This window comes from Budorcas taxicolor, chromosome 15 (assembly GCF_023091745.1).
Source record: "Budorcas taxicolor isolate Tak-1 chromosome 15, Takin1.1, whole genome shotgun sequence".
NCBI lineage: Eukaryota > Metazoa > Chordata > Mammalia > Artiodactyla > Bovidae > Budorcas > Budorcas taxicolor.
The window spans coordinates 1,456,103-1,469,885 of record NC_068924.1 but is presented as its reverse complement, the minus strand read 5'-3'; the positions used below and the strand labels follow the sequence as shown (position 1 = coordinate 1,469,885).

Here is a 13,783-nt window from a genome sequence, read left to right as displayed (position 1 = left end):
AGATTTTTCTAAAATTATAAATAATAGTCATGACAATATATTTTATTAACTTAATTAGCCAAACTTTTTTAACTTACTAAGTGCATCCCAGTCTCTGAAGCTTAATATAATAGCATACTGCTCTAATATATTTGAGCATAACTTCAAAACCTTGCGAGAAATCTAAAAGGTGAAAGTGTTAGTCACTCAGTTGTGTCCAACTCTACAAGCCCAAGGACTATAGCCTTCCAGGCTCCTCTGTCCATGGGATTTCCCAGGCAAGAATCCTGGAGTGGGTTGTCATTAAAGTTTCACCCAAAAGAAAGTAGGTAAAATGTAGTGATTTGCCTAAAAATCGGTATAAATAGTATACAAATTTGTGCTATTCATCGCATTTTACTGAAAAATGATGGCTGGTTTTCATGTAAATGAAGCAAATATTTATAGGTTCATCATTCTGCTTTGAGTGAAAAAGGAGAAAAGAAACATCATAGTGATTTCCTGAAAATATTTCAAAGCTGACTCTCTGTAAATCTCTTTGTCATCAAGTACATTGAAAATATTATTTCTAATCTTTATAGAATTTTTAAAAACTCAAATTTAATAAACTAATGAGGTAGATAAGAGAATATATTGATTAAAATATATAAGAATAAAAAAAGCTGCTTCCTAGACACAGTCTTCCATATAAGTTGTTCAGTCACCATGCCCTATCTCCTTTCTGTCCTACCCAATTCCAATTTTAAAATTGAAAGAGTTTCATAAGTATAGGTATTTATGCTGCAGAAAAGTTGATCCCAAATGGGACAAGAAAATAATTTTCCCTGGAAGCACACTTCCAGGAATGCATAAATTTCAGTTCTCTGATAAAAACCTCATTCATTTCCTACCCTGTGTTCTTCCTCCTCTCTCATACATAATGACCTGGTTTAAATAAACTATTTGTCTGATAGACTGACGAAACAGACTGTGAAAGGCATTTTTGTCCCTAACAAAATGTTTTCTTACAGGAACACAGTAATGGTACATCTATCAGCTTCACTAAATTTCCTCAGGCAGTTATCTATACTCAGGACTTCAAAAAATGTTGCCTTTGTTTTGGAAAAAGATTTAAGCCATGGGGAAAATAATATCCGAATTCAACTATTGCCTTGGTTTTTGCCCCATTAACAAACTTGATAACTCTCTTGTTCTGTGCAGCTTGTTAAGCATACACATGGAGGCATTTAAGGAGAAGGCAATGGCAACCCAATCCAGTACTCTTGCCTGGAAAATCCCATGGACGGAGGAGCCTGGTAGGCTGCAGTCCATGGGGTTGCGAAGAGTCGGACACGATGAGAGACTTCACTTTCTCATTTCACTTTCATGCATTAGAGAAGGAAATGGCAACCCACTCCAGTGTTCTTGCCTGGAGAATCCCAGGGCGGAGCCTGGTGGGCTGCCGTCTATGGGGTCGCACAGAGTCGGACACGACTGAAGCGACTTAGCAGCAGCAGCAGAGGCATTTAAAGAAATTTTGTGTTTGTCACTTAATGACTGGCTTCTGTAAAGGCACTTTTACATTATACCTGATTTGAGCACTCTGATTTTCATTTCAGTGCAATTTTATCCTGTGCCTGTTTATCATCAGTGAAATTATGAATGCATAAATGAGGCGGATTAGTATCTCAGTTGTTATAATATGATCATAGTGCATTGATGAGCTCTTAGTGGAACTTCAGTCTTGCTGCATAAGCTACTAAAAGCAGGAAATAATTCACATGATAACAATGTAAATATCAACTACAGTGTATGACATTTTTATATTTATATTAAAAGCAGAAATGACAAAATACTTAATTTTGAGAAATTAAAAAGAAAGCACATTTTTAAATCTCCGAGAATTATTTTAAATAACAAAATAGTGTTCTAAATTAAATAGCTTCCCATATATTCTGTTTCATAATAAAGATGAAACTGACATTAATTTCATGATTTTAAAAAGTAGTGATATATTACATTTGCTTATTACCTTGAGCATATTCACTCCCCAAATCTGATCTTTACGGTTGAAGGTAAAGATATTAAAAGTGCTATTATCATTACATTTATGAACTTGCTGAGTCTGCAGAAATTTCCTCAGTTTAGCCTGTCTTATCAAATTTATAACGATTACCTTGCCCTCTTTCCTTAACAGCACCCTCTTACAGTGACAGGTAAGGCACAGCAGTATTATTTCCAGTGCTTTACTTCTTGAATTCTCCCACCTCACCTTCTCCACCACGGGGATTTGATGTTTTCCAAACCATGGCCCTTTTAAATCAGAATCAGAATTTTTAAACACTAACATAGTGACACACCATGTAAATTTTTTTATAGTTTTTTCATCATTCCTAATTTATATTATACTAATACATAAGAACTGTTAAGCATAATTACACTAAAGATTCTTCTTTCTTCAGGATTTTAAAGGAGTTAGTTTCTTTTGCATTTACGGTATATGTAATCAATATGACAAACAAATTCAGCAGTAATTTTCCTCACATTAACATTATGGGAATGGACTACAATAAAATATCAATAACAAAGGTATTTTATTCCTTTACAAAAATAACTTGCTTTAATTTTCTGTTGCATTTATATTGTAAAATTACTTGTATAATTACCAAGCCCTAAAATCTTTCTTTTTTCCATTTTGCTGTGTTAGTATTCTTTACTTGTTTCTTGTTCCTGTAATGAAATACTGAATAATAAGAAAGTTGGCAAGTAACAAGCATGATTCTTGTATTCCTAAGTTTTTTAAAAGAAATTTTAATCAAACTAATACTCAGATTTTATTTCTTCTAGTTTCAATTTAGTATACACAGTGAAGCAAATATATACATATGTATTACTATATGGCTAATAGATGTTTACCATCAAGTCTCTAAATTGAAATAACCAGAATAGATGGTTAAAGACAAGATTAAGTGATCCAGAGAATTTATGATTTTCAGATATTGGAACTCACTGTAAAATGGAATAGTTCATTCTTTGGAAGAGAACTTCATTATTAGAGATGAAATGAATGAGGCCAGGCAATATGGCCTCCCTAGTGGATCTTATTAATTCAGATAATCTTCTGCCCTGGAACCACACAGAATCTTTGCAATGGAAATATAGTTGGCATAGAATGTTCCTAATATGAAGATTTCTATAGCGAGAAGAAACCTGTCATTACCTGAACACACATACATAAATACATCAAGATCTCTGTATCATGAGATATTTTTAAGTGTTAATAATGTAAAAACATTTCAGATACCTATTTCCTGAAATAAATAATTTCCATTTCCTGAAAATTTTCAGGGTATCTATTTCCCATCTGATATTTATCACTATCTGAATGTATATTAACATAAAATATCTGGAGTTTGATTTTTTAGGTATGCAAATATCTTGTGTGGCTTATTGTATAGGTTTATTGATTGCTAAATTCCCATCTTATGAAGCCAAAAGTTTGAATACCACTTTTAATCAATCATCTGAGTAATTTGCTTTTGCCTAGAACATATATTCTTAAGTTTGCTATTCAGGTTCCTTGTCAAATTATTGAATATCTGCTTCTTGTTGGATTCTATCTTCTGGTAATCAAACAAAGTTGGCTTACATAAGTATACACGATACTCAGAATTTGGCCTCATGCATAGAGTCAAGTTTGGTGGAAATTTCCACTACTTTTAGTTTTGATCCAGGTGCAAAATTTCCCCACTTTGCTATTGAACAAAAATAACTGCACCAGATAAAAGTCTGTGCGTATCATTGTATTAACACCAAACAGGATTCACACTTTTCTATTTTATTAAACACATCCTTAGGGACATTTGCATTCACTTGGATGTATTTTCACATAAAAAAAAAAGAATGTATGGATTAAAAAATCTAATATGAATGCAGATACCCACAAAAGGAATTGAATAAATTAAGTACAAAAAACAGTGTAGATCAAGCCAATAAATGAAAAAATAAAATTTCTTTACTGAAGTCAAGGGATTAGAAAAACTAACTTTCCAAAATAGAAAGTGGAAAAACAGGAATCACTTCTCTTTAAGTTTAATGTATCTTCTATTTGGAGGTTTTGTTAGAAAAGGTCTAAAAATGCTTTGGTGGACCAAAAATTTGATTCCTGGTTTACAGATATTTGGTTTACAAACTAGGGCAGATTTCTCCTCCTCCTTTGGTGCTCAACTACTGACTTGATAGGGACTGCATATTTTGTATGTATCTTTTTAGAATGGTTCTCATTAAAACTTGGAGACATGGGAAAATATAAAAATAAAACAATATAACAATTCTCCTTGTTTGCTATAATTCAGTACAACTCTCTCTATGGATGTATATATTTCATAAAAAAAGTTGTTCTTTAAGCAGTTAACTAGGGTAATTATGACATGAGGTAACTTTTTTATCAAATATCACTTTTAAATATCTTTCATTTCATTGATTTTCTTAAACAATGTTAAAAGGCAGTTTTCTAATTGAAAAAAATAGTGTAATTATGACAAATTGGAATTAGGGTGTAATGTAAAAGGCTTTATCCTGATTCCAGTTCAGTCAATATTAACATCTTGTTCCCTTCTTTCCTGTATTTAATTTTATTTTAATTTCCTCCAGAGATCAAAAATAGCAGTGTATGAAAAGATGTGGACCTACATGCGATCAGCAGAGCCATCAGTGTTCACTAGGACTACAGCTGAGGGAGTAGCTCGTGTCCGAAAATCCAAGGGCAAATTTGCCTTTCTCCTGGAGTCCACTATGAATGAATACATTGAGCAGCGAAAGCCATGTGACACAATGAAAGTTGGAGGAAATCTGGATTCAAAAGGCTATGGAGTAGCAACGCCCAAGGGCTCTTCATTAAGGTGGGTGGAATAGTATAACAATGTAACATGTGTTGTTATAGTATTCCACCTTCCCTGATGTCCCTGAGAGAATTATTTTGTTTTGTGTGTGAACATGGTATGTTTGTTTGTTTTTCTTTCTCTCCATTTCATATTTTTTGGTCAACAATCAGGTAATTTTTTTTTTTAATTTTAGAATAATTAATCATAATTGACATATATCTTTTAAGGCCATATAAAAACCAAACTGGTTGAACACCTGCTGCTTCCAGTGGGCCTAAAACATGGGTAGCATATGCTTCTATATCTCATCAACTTTTTTTGGTCACTGAAATCTACATTCTCATTATGTCAGTAATAATTCTACATTTTTCATTATTTTTTAAAATTATGCCTGCCCACTAGTTTCTATGAAGAAATCAACATCTTCTAGAAAAACACTTATTTTTCCATTTCAATGTTTCATTTATTATGACATCATTATATTTTTAGAAAATCCTCATGTTGTACTGATGCTAACTTTGCAAATCACATTTATTTAAAAATGCAGGAGGGAAAACTGGGCTCTAATTTTATGGTTCTTACTCAAGTCACACTCTCATCTGTTGCAAAGGGAGTATGGCATAAGTAAGATCTGTAAAATTAGACCCAATAACAATGCAAAATTGTTAACACATAGACCCCTATAATATGACTTATGACTAAAGCATCACACATGTGGTTAATAGCCCACAAGTGTTAAAAGTGGCACTTTAATTCTTAAGGAAATGTTGGTAAAACCTGCCCTTTTTACCCTTTTGGTCCTGGACATAGAAAATCCACATGTTTATGTCCAGGAGGTAGTGTTTCCTATTTTCCTTAAGTAATAAAGGCTGCTTTTGAGTTGCTGGGACTAGAATAAAGCCAGGGTGAAAAGTGACAACTGACAAATTACTCTGGTCTCAGTGCTGTTTAGGAGAGATTCATACAAAACACAGATTCAAGAGGAAATCAGAATCTTTGCTAAAGGAATTAATCAAGAACCTGATCTTGAGAAATGATGTTTCTGGTAAGCCTTGGAAAATTAAGGTAATAAGACCTGTACTATTGCCTAGTTAAGAGTGAAAACAATATAATAATATATGATTGGTTTCAAAGGGGGAACTGCAAAGGGCTTTGGGTATCTGTATTGGGTGGTGGAGGAGTTGAGACAAATATAAGAAACAAATACTAGTACTGAAAAGTTGTTTTAAACCAATATTTTGTGCTTGTAAACAACACTGTAACAATTAGAGAGCAGTTTCATGTTATGTTCAAAAGGGATGATTTTTAAAGAGATAGAAAAAGTTAGCCAGTAAAGACAAATTTGAGTGTAAAGTTTGGCAATTCTGAAGTCAAGTTTATTTGAACATACTTCTCATGTGAAACTGGAGAATTGTGCAAGAGGGATGTCGAACATAAATTATCCATGGGAATCCTTTAACTATAACAGAGGAATCTGTAGTTCTTAAATAATGCTGGGCAAAGTATAGATCAATATTTATATATCAAATAATTGTGAAATATCAAAATAAATAAATCAATTATCCATGATAAAATTCTACCCTAAAATATGTTAGCCATTCAGAATCAGGCATCAGGATATTTGGTCTTGAAAGGGTTTATTTTGTTTAATGAAATATAAGAAAGATGTAATCTCAATGAGGCCATGTGGCAAATACATCTCCATCAAAATAGTAACTACAAGAGTACAAAGTATAAATTATTTTTAAAAAACCCAAAGAGAGACAGCTATGATGGTTGATATGTAGATCACTCTTTAGACTATTGATTACATTCATTGGATGTAGCATTTGCTCTTAGTTAATTCTGTCTGGATGTGGCTGCCTTGTCCTCTGTCTTGTGTCTACTGATAAAGGCAAGTTCCAGGGACTGAATTTGGCCTGCAGATACTGGTGCGCCTGACTCCCATTGATAGCAACAGTGTTCCTGTCTTAAATGTGCCACTTTGTCAAATCCACACTACAGGGATTGTTTGGGGGGAAGCTGAAGGACTTCATCTGTCTAGAACTGTATAATAATCAGCTCTGGCCTCCCCCGGCTTTTCCTGTCTTTCCCTGGATCTTGTTAATGAGGCAGTTGTTAAACTCAGCTTCCTGGGTGAAGAGTTTGATTATGTGCTTTGCTTTATACATGCCACAATTTCCTGAGCAAGCTGGCCCCTTCATGACAAAAACAGTCATTTTGTCCTGCCTTTGAGAATGCTGGAAGGGCACTGAGGGCTAGCCAGCATTCACCTTACCCACACCTCTTCACTCCTTCACACTTAGCCCTACTGAGTAGCAGGCTCATTAAGCTTAAATTCTTGTTCTTATTCAACCAGTAACCCTGTGCTTCAAAACAGGGAAACTAACGTAGAGAAGAATGTAGAGATTGACTAATAGGCAGCTTCTGTATAAAAGAAAAAATGCAAAAGAATTGCAGTCCTTAGAGCAAAATCCAGAGGGTATAACTGCATCAGAGTATCTTCGAAAGCTTTCTTGCTTATTTGTTCAGCTGAGACTAAGTCTATTTTCCTGTAAGATCTTTTTTAACCAGATTTTTGGGTTAATAGTTCTGGATACAATGAGACTGGTCTATTTTGTTGTCATTAATTATGGCTTTCTTTCAAATGCTGCTATTTTGATTCAAGGGCAACATGAGATTTTAAGAAAAGGAAAAAAATCTTCCTCCTATATATGTATACATAGTAAAGTTGTACAGTTTACTATCAAAATAGTACTTTCTTTTGTATATTATCTATATTACACTAGTTTCTATACTTTTAACTTTGCCATGCAATAAGTAAACTGCTAAAGATTCCTTAGAGTGAATCATAATTTACTTAATACAGATTTATTGGCTATTACATGGTTTCTAAATGAGAAATACCCTTTTTAAAGATATTCATGGTATCTAGAATCTTCAAGTACCTCTAAGGAACCTAGAAGTAGATCATACCTTCAGAGTTTTCCTGGCATTTGTAAGAATGTGTATACTTGACCTTAACGTTTGAAATCAAGTTAAAGAACTAGCCTTCCGGGAATTCCCTGGAAGTCTCATGGTTAGGACTTGGTTTCACTGCCCTGGACCCGTGTGCAGACCTTGGCCAGGGAACTAAGGTCCTATAAGCCACACAGTGCAACTAAAAATAAATTTTAAAAAGGAAAAAACTAATTTCCTCTACTTTTATTTTTCAATAGTTATAATCCCCATTCACGTGTTGCCTTCTCTAAAGATATGAAGTATTTGTGGAACTGTTGCTAGTATAAACTAATGATCTGTCAAAAAAAAGTGTCTTCCAAGAGAAAACAGCCCTAAAAGAACTTCATCAGTGTTTGAAATCTGGAGGGAAAAGAGGTCCAGTTTGACTTGGGAGCTGATCCTTTGAAACCAAGCACGTCATGCTTAGTTTGAAAGAAGCCAATTAGAACCCCCACAGCAATAGCGTGGCAGGAGGGGACAAAGTACTAAAAATGGGAATAGCAGGGCACATCTTCAGTGGACCTTTTATTTGAGTGTTTAACACAATTATTGTCCTCATCAGACACTTGGCTCAATTCTAAATCTGTAATAGGGTAGGTAGAGTTCTCTGTATGCCAAATTATGTTTCTTCCACTTCGGAGTATTCTTTAGAGCAGATGTATTCAACTTAACATTTAAATTCATGTGTGAAAAATATATTATCTGTAAACAACCACTTTCCTATGTAAAATTTGTGGGACATATTTAGTCATCAGTTCAGGAGTTCTTAGAAAGTTTAGAAAGGAGGAGTTTCTTGATATTGTTTGTGAGAATAAAGTTGTAGTCTATTTTTGGTGTTAGTAACAAGTCAATTGTTAACACTTAATATAGACACTAGTAAAACTTAGAAGTGCAGAAATTTAAAGCTGTGTACTTATTAGTACTCAGCCTCAAGTACTTTTAATTTGTTTTCTGGAAATGAATTACAGAAGATTAGTATACAATTTTGTTTTTGTTTTTTTTTAGCTATTATGGGAAAAGAGAGAAATTCTCATTTATAAATATCCTTCATTTTATTTGGTGTCATATTAAAAAATGATACAGATAACTTACATATTAAAAAATGCTACAGATAACTGATATATTTAAAAATGCTACACAAAAACTTAGTTCTTGTGATCTCTTTATGTTTTGGAACTTAGTCTGATAGCCTAGTCTAGGGATTAGAAAAATGCACTCATATAGACATCAATAGCACCTCTCAGCATACAAACACATGCAATTCCCCCTGGCTGTGATATGCTTAAGCACTTACCCTGTTTGCTGTTAGAGATGTGAAAATACCAAGTATTTCACATTCACATGGTAAAGGTATCAGTGTTAAATGTGTCCCAGGGGGAAATATTCCTCTTTAGCATTCATACATTCCATCCTCCTCTTGCTTGATATGGAGTACAGTAGGAAACATAAAACTTTCCACTGCCATTTAAAATTTTAAGTGTTTCATTTAACTTTTTTCCTACAATTAAAAGATGACTAAAATTACAACTTCCCATGCAAAGGAAAAAAATCTTGCATTTTTCTACACTTCTTTAAGATTCATGAAGCATTAACATTTTCCATTCTTCCCGCTCATTAAAAAACATGCTAATATGATTTGCCTTTACTCATTTGCCAGTTTATTCAACAAATGGTTGTTGAGTTCCAACTGAGAATTTACCAAATAGATTTCAAGTTGTTCTCTCTAGGGATGTTTTGTGGCTAGCTAGGTAACACCATTTGACCGTTTCTAAATTCAATATTCAGCTGTGTTTCTAAATCAAATATTCAGCTCTCTATTACATTTAGAAGCAATATTTTAGTAACTTGCCTGAAAAAGTGAATAATATGTGGCTGTTGTAGTTTATACTGCTTCAAAGAGGATTAAATTTAACAAGATAAAATTGCTAAAAAAGAAGTTCAACAGGTAAACTTTCACAAACTGATTTAACAAGAAATCTAAGACTAGATCTCCATTTTGACAGTGCAGTGAAAAGCTAGAATTCCACACTGCTGTTCTTTCATCCCACACTATTATCTTGTAAACAAATACTCTGAAGTATAAAGAATTCCCCCAAATATCTATATCCTATAAATTCAGGTTAATTCACAACTAATGTGAGTGCAGAATCTATAACCTTGAGTTACACCTGCCACATATATTTAGAAAACATAAAGTTGTCTCTAAGACCAAAGTTCATAATCTGATATGTATAAATATGCTGTAGATGTGTTTCATCTTGGTATATGTCTAATAGCTGGACAAGTTCCATATTATGTCACTCATCTTTACAGATCATCTCACTATAAGAATTGGTTTCTAGAATTGCAGTATTAGTGTTCAGGTTATAAAGGGGACACAGAGAAACAAGAAAGCAAGTGAACAATGGGTCTGTTCAGCTAAGAAAATATCAGCCAAGTTTGTGTGGACTGGTTTGTTATTCATATTTAAGAGAAAGAAGATAAAATATTTTGACAGTCATTTGAAATGAACTGGAAAATAGTAAAGACTATGATTTATAATTATATTCTAAGTAGAAATAAGAAACTGTAACTCGTTTATTTTATAAATGTTTATTTCTCCCCAAAAATCAGTCCTGTAACTTTTGTTTTCAAAATGAGATAACATACATTTGAGATAGCTTTGCTACAAGCATAATATCATATGCACCTGGCAACACCTGAATAGAAAGTCACCATTCAACTCTCCAAAATACCTCACCTGGCCTCAAACCTTCTTAGAAATGGCATTATATTGACTCTAAGAACATTTTATAAGCAATAATTATACAAACAGAACTTAGAAATACTATGAATACATTGTCTATCCTCCATTAATACCACATATGGGTTTTTCATGATTGCTGCTGCCGCTGCTAAGTCGCTTCAGTCATGTCCGACTCTGTGCGACCCCATAGATAGCAGCCCACCAGGCTCCCCCGTCCCTGGGATTCTCCAGGCAAGAACACTGGAGTGGGTTGCCATCTCCTTCTCCAATTCATGAAAGTGAGAAGTGAAAATGAAGTCGTGTCCGACTCTTCGCAACCCCATGGACTGCAGCCTACCAGGCTCCTCCTCTGTCCATGGGATTTTCCAGGCAAGAGTACTGGAGTGGGTTGCCATTGCCTTCCCCTTTCATGATTAAAAGTAGTTTATTTTTAATGAATAGGTACCATACTTTCTAAAAACCTAAAACATTGTTAGGACTCATTCAAAGAATGAAATACTCTTTCAAAAACTCTGTAAAGCCATTTGAACATGTTTCTCTACCGTCATACAACTCAACAATGAAAAAACGTTAAAGGCATAAAAATATTCTTAGCATTAAATTGTGCCTTTCAAAGTATACTATGCCAAAATTTGTAAGAAATCTATTGTTTAAACTCTACTAACCAAAATCATGACATCATATTGAAATAACCACGGTTTTATTTATATTGCTTTTTCTCTAAGATTCTCAATGAAGAAAATGCATAAGTATTTTTTTACAGAAATGTTAAAAATTCAATCTGTTTTCTCTAAGTGTTAATTCTTTGGGAGTTTGCCAAAATAAAAATCAAACTGGAGTCAATCAAACAAGTATAACACAAGCAACTCACTTTCAAAGGCAGTATGAGTATATGGACTCCTCTCCATTGTTGCTTTACTATGCAAGTTTATATAAAAGCTGTCAAGAACTATCTGCAAGGCCTCTGCTATTACAGAAGCCTAGTCATTTCATATTTGGAGCTGAGAGATATGCAACTTCTAAACATCCTTTTTGATAGAGTAACAGGCCAGAATACTATTAGTAAATAAGAGAAGATATCACCAGATCCCCAGTCCCTAAGTCTCCTCTCTTTTTAGGTGCTTGTAACTAAGACCACAGAAAAAGTATTATCAACAAGTCATTGCTACTGACTTTAGCATGAAAAGCAAATGCTTTTTTAAAAGCATGAGAAATAGAAAACTTAAAATTAAACCAATATCCAGAACCCTAAATCAATACCCTAACCTTTGGCTTATGTTTGAGGCTAGGCTAGCGAGAAGTAAACAGGATCCAAAAAAAAATGGACCTGATTGTCTTTCAGAGTAAATATGAAGGGCATAGACTAAAAAAAAAAAAAAAAAATTACTTTCCATGAAATGATAAAGTAATGATAATATAAGGCAAAGAATCAGTTAGTCTATCATTTTATTAGTATTTTTAATTTGTTCACTTTTAAGACATAATGTTTGCATTTAGCTTAATGTATAACTCTAAAAGTTGCTGGGCAGGCTATTTCAAAAATGAAATAATATTAGTAAAAATACAGCATTATGGCTTTCAAATCACTTTCATATATATATATTCACCTGCTCCTTTTAACCTTCTCATGATGTCATTTTATTATAAAGGAAGACATAAATTAGAGATGTTAAGTGACTTGCCCACAGTCCCACACAGCTGAGATTGGAAATGAGATCTTCTGACTCTCTCCAGTGCTCTTATGGGAAAAGAACAGCAACAACAACAATGAGAAAACCTCTTTACTGTAACTATAGTTTACTTTGAAAGGTTCTTGAATAGATTCTATGATTATTCTATGTTGTAGTTTCATCAATATTGATAATTTCAAGGTATATTGAAAATACCCATATAAGAGCTCAAGAAATTATGTTTAATTCATATTATAAACTAAAGAAACTGCTAAATTAACTAAATTAGACAGAGGTAGGTTTCAGGTCAATACAAAGAAAGATTTTACAACAATTAAAATAGGTTCAAATAATGGGGGGAAAATTGGCTATGTTTCCCAAATTGTTCAAATAGAAGAGATTCTCACATCTCAGAGAGTACACACAGTGACATCTAAATTTCCATCTCATTTCGAGAGTCTGAAATTCTGGGTCATGTCCTGAACTGTCTTTAGTAAAACAACCAAAGAATTCTGTTATACCTCTTTGAAGCTGTGGACACTTAATAACACTAGGGGGAAATTCATTCCCAGAATTTCAATAGAAGCTCATTAGGCTTTGGGATTAAGTAATTCACTAATTAAGTAAATAGCTGCTTTTATCATAGTCTGTCTACAATGCGAAATGGGAAAAGAATTTAAGGAAAACACTTCTCTGAGAGAACCAGAGAGACACAGTTCTTGTATAATTATATAGAGTTTTAAAATTAGATAATGACATCAAATTTGGGGCAATATGCAAATCTGACAAAACCCTTTGAATTATATGAGTGGTAGTAAAACAGCTAAAGTGAAGCACATGGATGTAGAAGGACTTTCTTTGTTTTTTAAGAATGAAACATTTTTCCATATCTAGATATGATTTTTAAAATTGGTCTATATAATATTGTATCCTGTATTGTTTCAGTATGTAATACTTGAGAGTGTCAATTTTTAAGGGCACTATAATATCTCCAACAGGTTTATTACTATTTAATTTCTTTTCCATTTTTTTCCTTCATCATAAATAGCAATCAGTTAATGCCCTGAAGCAGGAAGACTGCACAGCCATTGTGATTGTAACCAAGCCTGGCAGTGTACCTACAGTTTTTCTTTTTCATAGATTCTCAGATTATTTGGAATATAAAGGTATTTCTGTCAAAACTCTGTCATATAAGTGGGCTCCATGGATGAAGTAGGTGTTTCATAAAATATGCTCTTTTTTATATTTATAGCATAGATTTATGATTTCTGAATGTATCTTTTTCAAAAAAAAGTATTTCTGTATATTTTCTTTAGAATTTATAGAACATAACGGATAAAGACAGGTTTGTCAAAAGAGCCATTCTTAGAATATTCATTAAAGAGATGATGTTAAAGTTTCTAAGGATGTGAAAAATGTGCATATTTATAGTTGGAGGAGTTTTATGGTGCCATAGAAATATTATGGAACTTTAAAGTGATTAAAGATCATAGGGTGAATCTAATGCTAAATAAGTGGTAATAGTA

General features: G+C 33.3%; 1 protein-coding gene across 1 annotated transcript in view; it reads left to right on the top strand.

The window, feature by feature from the left end:
- The window catches only part of GRIA4 (glutamate ionotropic receptor AMPA type subunit 4), a 660,370-nt gene that overhangs the window by 607,046 nt on the left and 39,541 nt on the right, over window positions 1-13,783 (top strand). Inside the window, exon 13 of the mRNA XM_052652329.1 lies at window positions 4,612-4,859. Coding sequence (XP_052508289.1) covers window positions 4,612-4,859 — 248 coding nt within the window. The remainder of the gene's footprint in view (window positions 1-4,611; window positions 4,860-13,783) is intronic.